Source organism: Nerophis ophidion, linkage group LG20 (genome assembly GCF_033978795.1).
Source record: "Nerophis ophidion isolate RoL-2023_Sa linkage group LG20, RoL_Noph_v1.0, whole genome shotgun sequence".
In the NCBI taxonomy this organism is placed as follows: Eukaryota; Metazoa; Chordata; class Actinopteri; order Syngnathiformes; family Syngnathidae; genus Nerophis; species Nerophis ophidion.
The window spans coordinates 223712-243132 of NC_084630.1; the positions used below are offsets into that span (position 1 = coordinate 223712).

Here is a 19421-nt window from a genome sequence, read left to right on the forward strand (position 1 = left end):
AATGACTTCTGTTTTGTTTGATCAGCCGTTTGGAGAGCAAGTGGGTCCATGACGATGACTTCTGTTTTGTTTGATCAGCCGTTTTACTGCCCTGTGACGGGTACCGTTTGGAAATGATTATGGCATGTAAATAAACATTTACAAATTGTATTTCGTACAAGTCTGTCTGCGGCGTATAGTCCGGTGTAAGAAATATATTTAAACAATATTAATACCTTCTAAAATAAAATGGGGCTTAAATACCGGTGCGCTCGATAACCCGGAAAACAGTGTGTGTGTGTGTGTGTGTGTGTGTGTGTGCGTGCGACATTTATACAAGTATAAATGGAATATATTTTCATAGCTAGAGCATACAAAAACCTCTTTATTAACTTCTGAAAACATTTTTAACATTCTGATCACCCACTAGACATGAAATGAACTTAATTCAGTATCGTAATGCTGCCTGAGGTTGAGCCAATCAGTGGCCACGATTCTAAACAACGCGCCCTGATTGGTATAAATACTATTGTAGTAGTGATATTTTTACTTTATATGCTCATTTTTTTATATGCATGAAAGTATGCTTTATTGTTAAGCCACAATATAGGGCGACTAAATACTATTTTGCGCCCATGTTGTATTGTCCAAGTGTAAATGTGAGGTCCGAAATGAAATATCTACATTAAGGACGATAGAAAATCTCAACTGGAAAAATAATCTTTTATCCCCATCTCTGGTTTAAACACTGTTTTTGAACAACAGCATAAGCAGAACACACACACACACACAGCACATTATTTCCTCATTTATCAGATTTTAGACTTTTCCGCCCACGATTCCCCACCCTTGCGTCTTTATTCCACCGCCTCCATCCTTTTTTTGGACTATGCCGAGGAGGAGCAACCTCGGCGTTAATCATCTTTAGGCTCATCTTGAGCGTGTCAGCAGCATCTTGGCTGTTTTTGTTCGTCTTTGCTGTCATCTGGGGAATTCTTATAAGGTTTTGTTGAAAGTGGAAGGACTACGAATCCAATTTGACTTAACTTCTATTATGCATCTTTAATTGTAATATCGCATAATGACGTGCCTAAGTGGCAAACAGGCATCCTTGTTTTACTTTTTGCGCCTTGTAGATGTGTCATATTTACGTGTTGATGACATACAGTGGGGCAAAAAAGTATTTAGTCAGCCAGCGATTGTGCAAGTTCTCCCACTTCAAATGATGACAGAGGTCTGTCATTTTCATCATAGGTACACTTCAACTGGGAGAGACAGAATGTGGAAAAAAAATCCAGGAATTCACATTGTAGGAATTTTAAATAATTTATTCGTAAATGATGGTGGAAAATAAGTATTTGGTCAACTATTCACAGATGGAAGGAGGTTTTGGCTCCAAATCTCAGGATACATGGCCCCATTCATTCTTTCCTTAACACGGATCAATCGTCCTGTCCCCTTAGCAGAAAAACAGCCCCAAAGCATGATGTTTCCACCCCCATGCTTCACAGTAGGTGTGGTGTTCTTGGGATGCAACTCAGTATTCTTCTTCCTCCAAACACGAGGAGTTGAGTTGATACCAAAATGGATACATGGATGATACAGCAGAGGATTGGGAGAATGTCATGTGGTCAGATGAAACCAAAATAGAACTTTTTGGTGTAAACTCAACTCGTCGTGTTTGGAGGAAGAAGAATACTGAGTTGCATCCCAAGAACACCATACCTACTGTGAAGCATGGGGGTGGAAACATCATGCTTTGGGGCTGTTTTTCTGCTAAGGGGACAGGACGATTGATCCGTGTTAAGGAAAGAATGAATGGGGCCATGTATCCTGAGATTTGGAGCCAAAACCTCCTTCCATCAGTGAGAGCTTTGAATGCTTGAACAAATACTTATTTTCCACCATCATTTACAAATAAATTCTTTAAAATTCCTACAATGTGAATTTCTGGATTTTTTTTTCTCCCATTCTGTCTCTCCCAGTTGAAGTGTACCTATGATGAAAATGACAGACCTCTGTCATCATTTGAAGTGGGAGAACTTGCACAATCGCTGGCTGACTAAATACTTTTTTTGCCCCACTGTATATGGTGTTATGGATATTATTTGCTCTAATCTACTTGCTAATTTCCTCTTGAGCTTAGTGTTCCTTGACACGGTCTGGACATTGAACGAGCTTACTTTTTTTTTTTTTTCTTCTAAAAGCTAGTGAATACTCACGTAAATTGATGTGGTTTTAAAATATTTAATGTATAAATTGGCATGCCACATTGTTAAATTTTTCAGTATTTGTGGAAAAAGTTAGCACACTTACGAGTTAAACTTATGTTGAAGTATTAAAAAAAACACTATTTTGTTACTTACCGTATTTTACGGAATATAAGTCACTACTTTTTTCCCATGCGGCTTATAAAATGTGCTGCGAATTTGTATTTTTCTTCGCTAACGGCTATAATGTTCTGCATTTAACAAATACTTTTCGTATAACACTGACAGATACCCTCAGAAGGTGTTATTCTTTGTGCTACGGCGCCATCTTTTGGGCCAGTTCACTTACTGGAGGTGCTCCGGGTTAAACATGTACTTTGTTTCGTGCCTTGAATCTGAAGGATCAGTCCCGTTTAATCTCTTATTCGTCCATTGAGCTCCTGCTCGAAAGGATTATTCATTCATCACACCAAGCAACGTTTGGTGTGATGAGTTATACCGGGGCGGTATAGCTCGGTTGGTAGAGTGGCCGTGCCAGCAACTTGAGGGTTGCAGGTTCGATTCCCGCTTCCGCCATCCTAGTCACTGCTGTTGTGTCCTTGGGCAAGACACTTTACCCACCTGCTCCCAGTGCCACCCACACTGGTTTAAATGTAACATAGATATTGGGTTTCACTATGTAAAGCGCTTAGAGTCACTAGAGAAAAGCGCTATATAAATATAATTCAGTTCAGTTTACAATATAGCTAAAACAATCCATACTTAATAATTGTGTGATGTAAGTAGGAGTATGTTCATGCATATTTCTCCACGGTAATGTATTCTAATGAAGCTAGCATTGATAGCATTATAGCAAATCTGCCAACACCTTTACAAGTGTCTGTGTTGGTCTTATTAACTTACAATGGCTGTATCTTTGTACTGTTTCAGTTTTTTAAATTCACCAAAATGTCACTAGGGAATTATTGAACAGGTTTAGTTGATTGGAGAGCCAGTTTCCACAGCTAGTGGGTTCATGACGACGACTTCTGTTTTGTTTGAACCTCCGTTTTACTGCCTTGTGACAGGCACAATTTGGAAACAATTAAGGTATGTAAATATCACCAAATCTTTGGTACTAGTATTTATCAGCAGCTTATAGTACGGTGCACTAATATATATGTAAATATTAGGGATGTGACGGTACGTGTATTTGTATTGAACCGTTTCGGTACGGGGGGTTCGGTTCGGAGATGTACTGAACAAGTTCCACATGGACATATTAAGTAGCGCTCCGCACTTTGTGTAAACAATGCACACCGATGCACCATGAATTGATTTACGTGGACCCCGACTTAAACACGTTGAAAAAGTTATTCGGGTGTTACCAATTAGTGGTAAATTGTACGGAATATGTACTGAACTGTGCAATCTACTAATAAAAAAAAACAACACACGGCATGCTAGCAGCGACCGGGCTAGGATAGACTGACCATTTCACCGGATATGTCCTCTTTTGTGGGGCTGTCCGGGTGGAGTTTCTTAAATGCCTCAAATGTCCGGCATTTATGTTAGGGTTGCGTGTATTTTCAATGTACGTTCGGGGTTAAGAACAGATTAAAAAGAAAACAAAAAAATTGTGCTCGCAGCAGCATTTGTGAGGGAGGGGCAGAGACAGAGAGAGCGGCAGAGTTATGATAAACGCACATGCGTCGCCAGACTCTGCTTTTTATCCATTGATTAATGAGATTTTATTTTTTATTATCTAAAGCGGGGGTGTCAAGTGTGCCTCAGAGGCCATTTGCGGCCCACAGCTAATGTTTTAAAGGCCCACGGCACATTCTAAAAATACTTTTAAAATAAACATAAACCAAAGGGAAATAAAAAAGCTTAAAAGCTATAAATGTAATTTAGAAAAAGTTGCAACGTTGTCTAATAGAACAAAGCTGTTTGTTTTTTTTTCAAACTGTCATTGCTCAAAACCTAATATTGAATCAAAATCAATGTTATTATGAATTATTGACCTATCCAAGTTTCCCATTACTTCACATCAAATATTCCACTAAGAAAAAATTTTGGAGTGGAATATTTAGCAAATTTGTTAAATAACCAAAAAATATATATTTTGTTTTCTTACTGTACCGAAAATAAACCAAAACATAATATTGAATCAAAATCAATGTTACTATGAATTATTGACCTATCCAAGCTTCCGATTACTTCACATCAAATATTCCACTAAGAAAAAATTTTGGAGTGGAAGATTTAGCAAATTTGTAAAATAAATAACCCCAAAATTTATATTTTTTTCTTTCTGTACCGAAAATGAACCAAACCGTGACCTCTGAACCGAGGTACGTACCGAACCGAAATTTTTGTGTAGCGTTACACCCCTAGTAAATATGTATATATATTTTTTTAATTTGGCGGGTTTGGCTTAAATACATGTGCTCTAAAGCCCAGAAAGTACTAACTAATTAACTTTCAAGCTATCTTAGCGATTAGCATGGCTTAACACACCAGTTCCACATTTTATTAAACATGCTACATGAAATAATATACATTTAGATGTTATTTCATCCATTTAGAAACATCCATGTGCCAATTGTAGAATCCACCACTTCCCATATTGTGTATGTTCGTATATACATACGTCCCCCCAAGGGTTTGTAGATTATTTATTCAAATCCCTACAAGTCATCACAAGGAATATGCTCATCATGACAGTCTAATGTTGTATTGTATTTTTTTTAAAGTTTCATCAATATTCTCTCTATGAGACTCTCAGCCTTTATAAGACGATGCCAGAAACCGAGTGAAGAGGAGGATGTGGGGTTAAGGGGTGTATACTCGCCCATATAATTAACCTTCACGCTCTCTGCTGCAACGTGGGACTAACATCCCGACAACAATAGTATGACTTAAAAAAAAGAACAGGGCTAAATATAAGCAGAATTAAAAAGAGATAAATAACACTTGTCCTGTGTTAGATGCAGTTAATCACCGCTTTCCTTCTTCAACTCCCCACAGTGTGAGCCAAAAGGAGCCGGCATAAAACACCTCACTGTCAAATAACTCTTAATAATAAATCATAAAGAAGATCATATACTGTCCTGGCTCAAGGGCAGGGGAATTAATCCTGAAGCTTTTCATCTGGTCATTCTTTTGATAAAAATACACTGATCCCACCTGCAGGTGATTAATTGTTGATTGGGAACATACGTCACAAAGAAACGTCTTTTCTTTTTTGACGTGCCTGAAAAGGAGTAGGAAGAAGTACTTCTTATTTATTCCGACCTAACTCGTCTCAAATTGAGAACCAGCGTCTAAGTCTTGACAAAAGAAGTAGACCAGAGACAAAGGTCCACTGCAGAGGACGCTGGTCTGAATTAAACCTTCATATGATTAAAAACGGCCGTGTGCTGATAAAACTTTACGAGTCAGAACATTTATAAGAATTCCCCTGGCAGACCGCCACAAACAACTGCGAGCTAATTAGCTGTTATTGCCACGCTCCTTGGCCGTAAACCATTCATCTCCATTCCTGGTAATAATATGCATTATGTCCAACGTCCTGTTGGATTTTTAAAAGGTGGCGTTTTATAAAAACAAGCGCATTAATTGCCCTTTTATGGCCGCCGCTACACTCAAAACATGCATTATGTCGTTAGCATGCTAGCGAAGGGACCGTATTTCCCCGACGTTGAGAAGTCTTTACTTGCCAGGGATTTGTCCGCGGACGCAATAGTGTGCTAAGGTTTTTAAAGGCACGTTAGCAAATGTCAATGCTAGCTAGCATTTACACAAGACTAGTTTTTAACCGATGAAATAGTTTGTTTTTTTCACAGGATAATGCCGATTTTGGAGTAGTAATAATGGACAGCACTTTTCTGGACAAAGTGCTTCACTTCACTTCTGATAAAAACCCTGAACAAAAGAGTACATTTAGTGAGGGGCTAAAATGGCAGACGAAGAACTTACGTACAACAGTGAAAAGTGCTTAAAAGTAGGACTGAGCGATATGGCTGAAAACTGTATCATAATATACATTTTTTTATATCAGTTGACAATGATGATTAGTGATATTTTTATGACCTATGGAAGATATGAACCAGGAGGAAAAAAAAAAGTTCAATGTTAATGAATGATTTTTGACCTTCTTCGGATTTATAATGCCTTCAGCTCTCAAGGCGGAAAGGAAATGTCAACACACAGAAATCAAAATCAATGTAAATAAAATTCTAAAGTCACAATAAACACTAAACATAATGTCTTTTATATGAAGGTAATAAAGTTGAAAAAAATAGTGCAAATTAAACTATGAGATGGTCTATTTTCTGCAGGTTTACTGCCAGGAAGTTACGTTTGTGGCCTGTGTAACATTTAATTGGGTCTGTTGCTCTCATTGAAGTACGAAAATACATTTATGTTATGAAGTAATTATTATTTAAATGTAATTGGACCAAATGATTATTTTAAAGTAGAGAATGTTTTATATTTTATTTTATTCATACGGTCCTGCATTTAAGTTCCTACCTGTTGTTTCCGTACATCCATGTAGGGAACGGACAAGGATTGAAAAGAAAAGATGAGCGCGGAGAAGGCCGTGTCACGCCAAATTTCTTCCCCTCTACCAAAACCTTCCCCCCCATTTACTTCCGGGGTCATGATTAATACAGACGTTTTGTTAACGCTATATTATAAAAAAAAATTAAACAATATACAAACACAAGCTATGGGATGACACATTTACTTCCGGGGTCACGTTTCCTCTTATGTCATCCCATAGCTTCCATCCATCCATCCATTTTCTACCGCTTATTCCCTTTCGGGGTCGCGGGGGCGCTGGCGCCTATCTCAGCTACAATCGGGCGGAAGGCAGGGTATCCCATAGCTTGTGTTTGTAAATTGTTTTTTAAATTTTTTTTATAATATAGCGTTAACGTCTGTATTTTTATAATATAGCGTTATATTTTTATAATATAGCGTTAACAAGTAAATGGGGGAGGGGGGGTTTGTAGGGAGAAGAAATTTGGCGTGACAGCCTTGTGATATACCATATTTCCTTGAATTGCTGCCGGAGCGCTAATTCAAAACATCTTCTCACTCCTGCGCTTACCAAAGGCATGCGGTAAAAGTAAGCATGTGCTAATTATTTTAAAACCTCTTCTCACTCCGGCACTTACCAAAGGTATGCAGTAAAAATTTGAGTGTGATGTAAGCTTGGACCTTAATTCCTACTGAATAGCTCTTAATCTTCTTCACTTTATGCGATTTCAAATTTCCGGTATTGAAACCAACCTCTTCCATTTTGAAAATGATGACAAGGCAAGTGTCACTCGTGACGTCACGGGTTTGACCAGGCAGTAATACTAAGCATGCGCTAAATATTTTGCGAAGCGAGTTTAATCCGGCAGTAATTCAAGGCAGGCGCATACTATATGCCCTGCGGCAATTCAAGGAAATACGGTATATACATGTGTGTATGTGTATATATTAGGGATGCACTGAAATGAAAATTTGTGGCCGAAGCCGAATAAAATTTAAACGCTTGGCCGAAGGCCGAATACCAAATACCGAATAATGAATGCAGTTTTTCACAATTTTTTTAATATTGCATAAATAGCCTAGAATATATATTTACACGTTTTTCAGATGAAGTAATTTATTTATTGAATATTGACATTTTTTTAATATTCCAGTAGCCTTTGCTTTTCAAAAAAAGCACAGAGTGTTTCATTTATATTAGGCCTTCAAACAAAACATGCATTCCAAAAAAAAAAAGTGCATTAAAGTGGATAAACCCACAACAAATGAATTATTGTCCTTTTGGCAAAAGTCTGCTTAGCCACAGTAGATATGCTAATAATGTCAACAGAGGCCCCACTAAATCTCAATAAGTGTGTGCTTGTAACCTCATACACTTATACAGGTACACAACATATCCCAACGTCACTGCACGTTGATTGATTGCGTCACCGCGTCAAAAAATTGCGTCACACGCCACTATTCGGCCATGTTTTTAACTCATTCCACCGAAGGCCGAATGTGGCTTTTTTTGCCATATTCGGCCGAATATATTCGGTTACCGATTAATCGGTGCATCCCTAGTGTATGTGTATGTATATATATATATATATATATATATATATATATATATATATATATATAATCTATCGTTTTGTTGGCCCAGCCCTACTTAAAAGACAAATATTTAGATTAAAATCCTGAGACCAACAGTTTGTGTATTCTGTAGGAAGTGCTTTGGTCATCTACTGGTCTGCCATGCGTGTGACCAGGAATCCGCATCATCTGAAAAGTGAAACTTATCAATATCCCTAACTTCTGATCACCTCTTGTTCTGATCAAGTAAGCATCTTCATGCTTTAAGAAACACGGCAATCACAAAAACAAATGTCCTTCTTTAGAGTGGACTGGACAACACCTAAAATACCAGCCCGATTTCTTTTTTTTCTTTTTTTCTTCCCAAAGTCGCTCCTTTTTGTTTGTATTCCGTTCACATGCCTGCGCTCGCCCTAAGGCAGCTGTGCACCTTCAGCATGCGTTATTATTGTTTTGCCAGTGCTGCTGCAGTACTGTAAGTGCACTGTATTCACGCACCTGTTAACAAGTACGGGGCTCACCTTCCCACGCGTTAATAAATGCAGCGGGTTTGACTAACAGCTGTCAACACTAATGTATGCGCCTGCGACACGCCGGAGGTAGAGAGAGGGCAGGTAAACAAAACCGGAAGGTTGATGGCCACGCAGTGTTGCTTCGTGTGTGTGTGTGTGAGACGTAGATTTCACCACGTCAGGACTTTTTGTACAAGACAGATGATAGAAGCTAAATATAATGCAGATTGTATGTGGTAGTTCAATTTACCGTATTTACTGTATTTTCCGGACTATAAGGCACGCTGAAAATCCTTATTATTTTTATTTTTTTTCTCAAAACTCGACAGTGTGCCCTGATGATAACCCACTGCGCCTAATGTAAGGAATACATTTGGTTGAGCTTACCCACCTCTAAGCTATTTTATTTGGTACATGGTGTAATAAGTGTGACCAGTGGATGGTCGACAAACATAAGATATAAGTGTAGGCTGCACTATGATGGCAAGATGTTTCAAGTAAACACCACCATTTTAAATGTTCCATTGAAAATATAGAACATTACACATGGCGCTCAAAAATGTATCAAAATGTTTTAGTACGACTTTGGTAAGCAATGAAGTCGCACCGCTTGAAGGATTGTCGGCGCATTAAACATACGAGTATTATGGTGTGTGTATAAGGTAAAAGCAACTTTTCTTACATTTTTGTACCTGCTGATCTGTATTTGGGATCTGCATAAATCCAGAAAAATTGTGCGCATCCGCCTTTGAAGTCTATGACGAAATCGTAGTCGATTAGCTGCTTTTTTATCTTTATCTTCTTGCTATAGGACTTTCATCCTCCGCTGTTGCCATTTCTAATATAAAGTAGTGTAAAGTTCTTACTTGTATCTGTCAGTAAACTCGCCATGACAGCACTAAAACTTACCGGTGTAGTGAGTTTACATTATTCACCCAAGGAACTTTAGTTATTAGAGTTCAGATCGGACAGTTTTTCATGGGACACAATTCGGATGAGGAGATGCTGCTCTGTTATTGAATTAGTAAAGTCTGAAAGTCACTTCTTCCACTCCCGTCCTTGCACGCTACACCGCTATAGCAAAGATGACGAGGAGAAGACGCTGCCGAAGGTGAGCCACGTAAATAAGACCGCCCACAGAACGGTGCATCCAGAACCGAATGTCAGGTAGTGACTTGAAGATGGTCTGTAAAACATAATCTATGCAAAATTCTGACCGACGAAGCACCATTACATGTTATGTGGACCAGTGCTTTTCAACTTTTTCTGAGCCGAGGCACATTTTTTTCATTGAAAAAATTCTGAGGCACACCACCAGCACAAAACATTAAAAAAGTAAACTCAGCAGCCGATATTGACAATAAAAAGTCGTTCTCGCAATTGTTGGCTATGACTTTAAACCATAACAAACCATGCATCACTATAGCTCTATAGTTGTACTGTCACGACCTATCACATCACGCCATGACTTATTTTGATTTGTTGGTGTTTTCCTGTGTGTAGTTTTTTAGTTCTTGTCTTGCGCTTCTAGTTTGTTGTTGATTTGTCATGTCATGTACGGCTGTACCTTGTGGACGGCGTCTGCTCCACACGCTGTAAGTCTTTGCTGTCGTCCAGCATTCTGTTTTTCTTTACTTTGCAGCCAGTTCAGTTTTAGTTTTGCATAGCCATCCCTAAGCTTCAATGCCTTTTCTTAGCAGCACTCGCCTTTTTGTTTATTTTTGGTTCAAGCATTAGATACCTTTTTACCTGCAAACCAACGTCGTCGTTCCTGACATCTACAAAGCAATTAGCTACGTGCTGCTACCTACTGAACGTATTAAATGCTTACTCTGCCGAGCTCTAAACAGCGGAGACACTCAGCAACGGCACATTTGCGGGGTAAAAATATTTTTTGCAAACCAGTAATTATATTAAGTGAAATTACATAAAACTCCCATGGCACACCAAAAAATATCTCACGGTACAGTACAGTACTCGAGGCACAGTGGTTGAAAAACACTGATGTAGACCACAAGGAAGTGGTTTACATTTAAAAAAAAAATAATAATATGACTCCGTTAATGTGTCCTACATTCCGGTGCGCCTAATATATGAAAAAAGATCAAAAATAGACCATTTCTCGGCAGTGCACCTTTATAATCCGGTGAGCCCTATGGTCCGGAAAATACGGTAGTTAACTTTAATAGAGTTTAGTTCTGTATAAGTGGATCTAGATTCGGGGATACGGTCATCTATTATGGCACCTTCACATGTACGGTTGTAGGACAGCTCCCTGTTGGTTTAAAAGACACGGTCACAAGCCAACAACTAGTTTATTGTATCCGCTAGTTAGACCTTCATGCGTCAAATTAGAACATTTAGGGAGTGTGTCGCTGTGTAATAGGCGCCTTTGGCCGGTTCTGTGTGAAAGGCAAACCCGACTTATTGACAATTCCTCCGCAGGGCTATTTTTTGTCATGTCTGTGTAAAAGAAGCTGAACCCCCCCAACAACAATCGAGTAATGGAACTTCATGTTTGGGCACTAACCTGTCTCGACTGCGCCGTGAGGGGAAAGCGGCGTTGCAGCCGGCGACCGTACACACGTGCATCTCCTTGAGGTGCACGTTCTTGTAGTGCAGTTTCATGCTGTACGAGCTCTTGAAGGTCTTCTTGCACACGTAGCAGATCTTGGGGTCCGGGCTGGAGCACGGGTCCCCGTCCGGCGATTGAGACGTGGGGAATTTGGGCGGGCTGGCGCCGTAGCCCATCGACGAGATGAAACTCTCGTGCAGGGCGGCCATGCTGGCGGCGGCCGCGGCGGCCATGCCTCCGTTGTAAAGACCGTACTGGCTCATACAGAACATGTCGTAAGTCGGGTCGTTAAGTTCCTCCTTGATTTTGGTGGCCGCCTGGTGAGGAGACGGTGATAGCTGACCTTTTCCTTCTATGTCTTTTCTCAAATGGCCTTCCTCGATGCTGTTGTCACGCTGGTCCTTTCCACCTTTTGGGTGCTTCTGCTGTTCCTCCACGTCCATCATCTCATCCCGGTAGTACATCTTGGAGTCCGAAGTTTCAGACTCGTTCTCAAAGTCTCTTTCGTGGTCTTGGTCCTCAGAAGTGTAGCTGTCCATACAGCGTAGGTCACTAGAACCTCGACGCTCGCCCCTACCGTCACTACCAGCCCCCTCTCGGCATTCATCCTCACTTTGCCTCATCATGCCTCTCAGAGTCATACCGGGACTCATCTCATCCTGGGAAGGGGATTGCTGCCCGCTTCCACCGCTGTGGTTCCCTGTGCCACTCCCACTGTTGTTGTTGCTGTTGTAGTTTCCGTTCATCCTGATGTTGTTGTGAAGGAGCGACGAGTGGTGATATGGGTGATGATTGTGGTTGATGTGATCGTCGTCATCCTCGTCTTTGTCTTCGTATTCGTCAGCCACGTCAATCACTTCCTTCTCGATCTTCACGGGCATGCTGGACTTACGAGGCTTCTTTTTGGGCGTGGGGTCTGCCCCGCCCCCGGTGCCTGGCTCATGATGGCCACCAACTGTGTTTAAGCTCTGCGACATGGCTCCCATCTCGGACACATGGACATTGTTGTGTGAAGCCACAGCCGCCAGGATCTGCTGTTGCTGGTCCATTAAGGTGGTGCCGTTGGTGGTGGTGGGCAGAATGGGGCTTATGGGCAGCGAGACGGGTGGACTAACTAGGTGTGCAGGGGACAGTAGTGTACGGTAGAATGGGGGCACAGGTTGGACTGGTTGCACTGACTTTAGAGAGGGGAACACCAGTGTGCTCTGCAGGGGGGATTGAAGCATCGGGTCTATTGGTGGAGTGGTGAAGCCCAGAGGTGGCCGGCCAGGACTTGTAAGTGTGAATCCACCATTTTTGGTGCTTGAGATGACAGGCGTACCAGAGTTGGAGTTGGCACGAATTAAGTCTTTGTCGCGGTTATTGCGCAACATAGGCATGTGCAGACGCGGGTTGGGGTTGGCGCTGTGGCGGTTGCGACTGCGCAGGGAACTAAAGACCATGTTGCAGCCCTCGATGGTGCAGCGGTGTTTAATCTTTAGGTGTACCGCGTTGTAGTGTATTTTGAGCGTGCCTTTGTCGTAAAAGGTCTTGCCGCAAGAATTGCAGCACACGCGGCCTTTGCGGGAGGTGGAGCCCATGCGCCTCATGCGGTGCATTTTGGAGGAAAATGAAGCATGGGTGATGGATTTTGACTGCTCCTCTTTGACAAAGTGAAGGTGAATCTGGTGGTCACTCAGGGTGTTGGAAGTCTGAGACTGGTTTTGTGACTGCTGTTGCTGTGACTGCTGCTGTTGCGCCTGCTGGAGGGACGGAGATGGCGACACGGGGGATGCCCGATTGCTGGGCTCCGTTTTGGGTTCAGTGTTGTTCATGCCACCCAAGGTTCCACGGCTCGGACTCTGGCTCGTACGGAACGGCGACATGGACACGTCTGACTCGCTCGTTTCCACTTGTTCAACTTGGTTGGGCAAGCTGGGCTCCCGTAGCCGGAGAGCTGACTGTTCCATTGGTAGTCCGTTGGGGGGCAAACCGAGCATGGGGGCAGACACAGGGTTGATGTACTGGAACGGTAAAAGGAATGCTAAGCTGTTGGGGATATTCTCAAAGTGATGAATACTAGATGGGCTGCTATTTTCTAAATGTGTAAGTAGTCCCGGGCTGCGTGTCCTGTTGTTGCTCTCAATGAACGTCCTAATCCCGGAGTCGGTTTTGGAAGACTGAACGGTAACTGCCTGCCCTTCCTTCTCCTGAATGGCCATCAGCTCCACGATGGATTTGGTCTCGCCAAAGCGCAAGAACTGCTGCAAGGTGATGATCTCCTCTTCTCGGGACATGATGGTCCAGCGGTCCAACACCTTGCCTGCAGTGTCCTGAAGAGACAGGAATACAAACTATTATTGATCGGGCCTAATAGTCCAGTCAAAGAGAAGTCGGAGCAGAGGTTAGCGGTTAGAGAAGCAACTAGCGGGTTTTTGTTTGTCTTTCAGGCGTTTATTTTTCTATATAGATCTGCCCTGCAACATTGAGGCGATTGAAAACAATCCAACCCCAGAAGACACAAGAAAATACAGTCATGGTGTATTTCCTCTACTCCTGAACTGCTGCACATCTGTCCAAACATGCACTTCTATTGTGTGTCTTCTGACAAATACACCACATGGTGGCGCTTTTATGATACCCTTATAGGGTTGTACGGTATACCAGTATTAGTATAGTACCACAACACTAATGAATCATTTTCTGTACCATAACCGCCTCTAAAAAGCACTGATCCAAAACCCCCTCAAGTTTATAAACTCAGGAAGTATGTCCCTGGACTCATGAGGACTTTGAATATGACCAAGGTATGATCCTGTATTGACTTGGTATCAGATTGATACCCAAATTCGTGGTATCATCCAAAACTAATGTAAAGTAACAGAAGAATAAGTGACTTTTACTTTTTAACAGAAGTGTCGATAGAACATGCTAAGAGAGAAAGTAAGCAGATATTAACAATAAATGAACAAGTAGATTAATAATTCATTTTCTACCACTTGTCCTTAATTTTGACCAAAATAGTATTGCATACATTAGCACTCAGCAGCTAAATTAGCAGCCTTTGTTTGCTTACTTACTAATAAAATACAAGTTGTCTTGTATGTTCATTATTTTATTTAAGGACAAACCTACAATAGGAAATATATGTTTAATGTACCCTAAGAATTTTTGTTAAAATGGAGTTAATAATGCATTTTTTTTGTGGACCCCTTTTATTTAGAAAAGCACCAAAAAGTATCAAATTAATTTGGTTACCGGGACAACATGAGATCCTTATAAATGTGATTGACAGAAAAATTCTCATAAAGCTCAATCAATCAATCAATCAATCAATGTTTATTTATATAGCCCCAAATCACAAATGTCTCAAAGGACTGCACAAATCATTACGACTACAACATCCTCGGAAGAACCCACAAAAGGGCAAGGAAAACTCACATCCAGTGGGACGCCAGTGACAATGCTGACTGAGAAACCTTGGAGAGGACCTCAGATGTGGGCAACCCCCCCACGCCCCCTCTGTACTGTACAAAAACCTTACTGTAACCCCAAAATTTGGTGCACAACTCAAGGGGACTGACCAGCACGTGTGTAAAATCCACAAATTATTAAGCCTTTGTTTATTAATTCTAAACCTTGAGGATTGTTGTTACATTTATGCTAACATTTTTTATTTTATTTTTTTAGCACAACCCAAAAGGAGCCACAGTTTTTTGTTTTTTTTGCAAGTGAACCATAGTCTAAGACTCTACAGAAATCCATCCATGGCACAAAAGGACATAAATATGGGATGACAAATGTAGTTAGATTTGACATTTCCAATCGTTGCATTTTTCCTTTGAAATGCTTGGAAAGGGCTTGAATTGCTCCAGTGGGACTCGGATGATATTCCAAATGGAGACATTGAGTTGGCCCGCGTCCTTAAGAGATAACAAGCTCTCCTTTGCACACTCTTATTCATTGTCGGGAGATTGCACAGAAGTGGGAAAAGAATGTTGGCAAATCCGTAGCATTACATTTATGGCTAGGTTGCATGCTAAGAGGTACCGACCCGGCGTTTGTCTGCCTTCATTCTTTTATAACGTCATACACTTATCCTCACATCGCATTTGACTTCTCTGCCTTTTGTGCAAACAACCCAAATGTTCCCCAAAGAGTAGTCCCGAGTGACAACCGGGGAACAATTAGTCACATGGCAATGAGAACATTTCATGCCTTCCTAGCTGCTGGCATCTATGAAAGATAAATGGTGACCGTGGTGCACCGAAAGATGTGTAAAAAAAAGACAAACAAAAAAAAAACATCACAAGGCACAAAGGGGGCTGTAAGGAAGAAACAGAAGATAAATGTTTAAAGCGAAACGGGAGAGACTCTGAGAAGGGCAAAGGGATAAAAAACCCCCAGAAAAACAAGTGCGAGGAGTTGAATTTGATGCCCTCAGATATACCACAGAAGGAGATTCTTCTGAGACCAAACATCAGTAGTCACTGGGGTATTTGTTGTTAAATATACATTAAAAAAACATTTTACACTTTCATTCTGTGTGCGTGCTGGACTTTTTTTTTTTTTTTTTTGCCTGGAGGTATGACTCTAAATTCCACGATGATTTCACACCGCACGGCCATCTGGGGTATTATGGATTCCATTGGATTTAATTGAAACTCAAATATAAAAGGCACGGAATCTCTTTAAGTTGCTTCTTAAACCATGAGCTGTTATTTGAAAGTTTTTCCAAAGTGTTTATTAGGAGTATGAATGTGACAATACATAACTCTATGGTATTTAACGATACTGGGTACTGACTGGCACCTTGTCACTGTTCAAAGAGAAACATTTGTTTCTTATCTGAAACACACATTTTTCCTTAAGGAAAAAAAAGAATTTGAAGTCAAATTTTGTGATTTTTTTTTTTTTTTTTTAAATGTTCCTTTAAGTCATGCACACACATATATTAGCCCTTTTTTGTATTTTTTCTGTGTGTGTATATATATATATGTGTATATATATATATATATATATCTCTATATCCAGCTCGACACATACTTTTATGTGGCCCACGAAAGCCTGTAAATAGTCTGTAAAAAATAATTCTTACTAAATGTACTTGATAATTTTTTTTAATGTTTTAAATTGTAATATTTGATCATGCAATAATTGTATTTATATATATATATATATATATATATATATATATATATATATATATATATATATATATATATATATATATGTATATGTGTGTAAAAAATACAATTAAATACTTAAACAACTGCTTGTCACCTTGATGGAGAGGTTACTTATATATAATCAATTTGTACATTTTTATGTAAAAAAATTAAATGCATGTATGTATGTAAATATATATATATATGTGTGTATATATATATATATACACACACACACATACGTGGCGCAGTGGGAGAGTTGCCGTGCGCAACCTGAGGGTCACTGGTTCAAATCCCACCTAGAACCAACCTCGTCACGTCCGTTGTGTCCTGAGCAAGACACTTCACCCTTGCTCCTGATGGGTGCTGGTTAGCGCCTTGCATGGCAGCTCCCTCCATCAGTGTGTGAATGTGTGTGTGAATGGGTAAATGTGGAAGTAGTGTCAAAGCGCTTTGAGTACCTTGAAGGTAGAAAAGCGCTATACAAGTACAACCCATTTATATATATATATATATATATATATATATATGTATGTGTGTATGTATGTATGTATGTGTGTGTGTGTAATATATATATTCATTTGTGTAATATTAGCATGAGGTGATTACACATTTATATTCCAATATATTTAGTGTTATGTCGGCCCTCTAAAGGCCGCAATATGGGCTCAGTGGCCCTCAATGAAAATGAGTTTGGTTAAATGACAAACATTTTGTTATAGTGTTTATCGTCACTTTTTCTGCAAAAAGACAAAAAAATATATATATATTTTTAATTTTTTTTATTTATTTTTACCCCAAAAAAGAAATAACGTGGAGTCATGTTATTATAGGAAAGAACAACAATAAACAAATGGTAGGTTGTATTATCAATTAATTTATGTATTTTCATTTTGGCCACAAAGAAAACATTTTTGCCTGTTGGATATTGATTATTTGAATAAAATAGAAAATAAAAATGGATTAGATTTATATAGCCCTATTTCTCGTGAGTCAAAGCTCTTGACACTGAGAGCCCATCATTCATTCACTCCACATCGTGGTGGTAAACTCCATATGTAGCCACAGCTGGCCCAGGGCAGACTGAGACTATATTTGAAAACTCACCCTTATTATTTAAGATTTTTTTATTATTATTATTGTATTTTTAAAATGCAAACAGCAATCAATCCCCCTGGTCCCCTTTAATGAGATAAAACCACACAATATTGGATAAACTACCGTATTTCCTTGAATTGCCGCTGGCGCAAAATAATTAGTGCATGCTTAGTATTACCGCCTGGTCAAACTCGTGACGTCACGAGTGACACTTCCCCTGTCATCATTTTCAAAACGGAGGAGGCTGATTTCAATACCGGTAATTTGAAATCACATAAAGGGAAGAAGATTAAAAGCTATTCAGTAGGATTTAAGGTCCAAGCTTACATCACACTCAAATTTTTACTGCATGCCTTTGGTAAGTGCCGGAGTGAGAAGAGGTTGTAAAATAATTAGCGCATGCTTATTTTTACCGCATGCCTTTGGTAAGCGCAGGAGTGAGAAGAGGTTTTAAATTAATTAGCGCATGCTTACTTTTACCGCATGCCTTTGGAAAGCGCAGGAGTGAGAAGAGGCTTTAAATTAATTAGCGCCCCGGCGGCAATTCAAGGAAATTTGGTATATATACAGCACCTACTTTTTATGATACAGTGACTAAAGCTTGGTGTTATGTGAATAATTCGGTATCAAACCACCCCAAAACCTAATTCTGTTTAATTTTTTTTTTTTTATATATATATATATATATATATACAGATACACTTTGAGAAATCCGGACCGGAGTACATGAAGTCAAGTCCACTTCCCTGCATTAGCTTCGCAGTCCTGCCGGCCAAAGAAATATGCCATTAGAAGCACTTTTTTACAAGTAGGCACTCATCTCCCAATTAGCTTAATGTGGCCCTTCTCTTTTCCAGGCAGGCCCCACCTCTTCACCAGTAAAATGTCATCAATCCTGGCCCCCCCTCCCCCGTGTCCCCCAGCGCTATGACATATTAGTCTGTCATTATGCGTCCCAGAGTCCTTTTGAACAATGCGGCTAAACCTCTGTTTGCCAGGTTAATGACTATTAGCAAATAATTACGGCGGGCGCAGACAATGGGGGGTGCAGACGCTTTATCCGCCGCTGTGTAGTTTATTTTTCACGTCTCTTAGAATTAATCTCGCGTCGGGCCGTATTTATTAATCTCTCTCGGCTGCTTCTTAATTCACGGCTGTCTCCGCTGCGCTGCTGAATGCTGTTTAGTGGCTATGGATGAGGGGGGGGGGTCGCGTGTATTCACCTTGCAATTTGCTGACGTCGAGGATGAGCAAATGATGGCCTTGTCATGCAACTGTCTGTTCAAACAAATCAGCCACTTGTGCAATTAGCCGCCGTTTGAGGATCCTTCGGCACGCGCCAATGTTAGGTTGCAGAGTGTGAAGGGATTAACAACATTAACATGCGGACGCCACCAGTAATTAACCACCGCACGCCGCCTTCGTGTCCAGGCGGCGGAGAAGCCTTGCCGAAGGGAAAATGTGCCCGTTGTTCGCGGCATTGCAATGATGGCCAAAGTGCTGACAAGGCATTCACACATTGAACAGAAACATTAGGATAGGTTATCCTTAAAGATATCCGATATTGTCCAAGTCTTAATTACCGATATCAACCGATGCCGATATATACAGTGGTGGAATTAACACATTATTATGCCTCATTTTGTTGTGATGCCCCGCTGGATGCATTACACCAGGGGCGCTCACACTTTTTCTGCAGGTGAGCTACTTTTCAATTGACCAAGTCAAGGAGATCTACCTCATTCCTATTTATAATTTATATTTATTTGTTTATGAAAGAGACATTTTTGTTAACAAG

At 40.3% G+C, this 19421-nt stretch overlaps 1 protein-coding gene across 2 annotated transcripts in view; it reads right to left on the reverse strand.

Moving 5' to 3' along the window:
* Positions 1 to 19421, reverse strand: part of LOC133538622 (zinc finger protein basonuclin-2-like) — a 236708-nt gene that overhangs the window by 14657 nt on the left and 202630 nt on the right. For both annotated transcript variants that reach the window (XM_061880270.1, XM_061880271.1), the window contains exon 5: positions 11334 to 13690. In XM_061880270.1, coding sequence (XP_061736254.1) covers positions 11334 to 13690 — 2357 coding nt within the window. The remainder of the gene's footprint in view (positions 1 to 11333; positions 13691 to 19421) is intronic.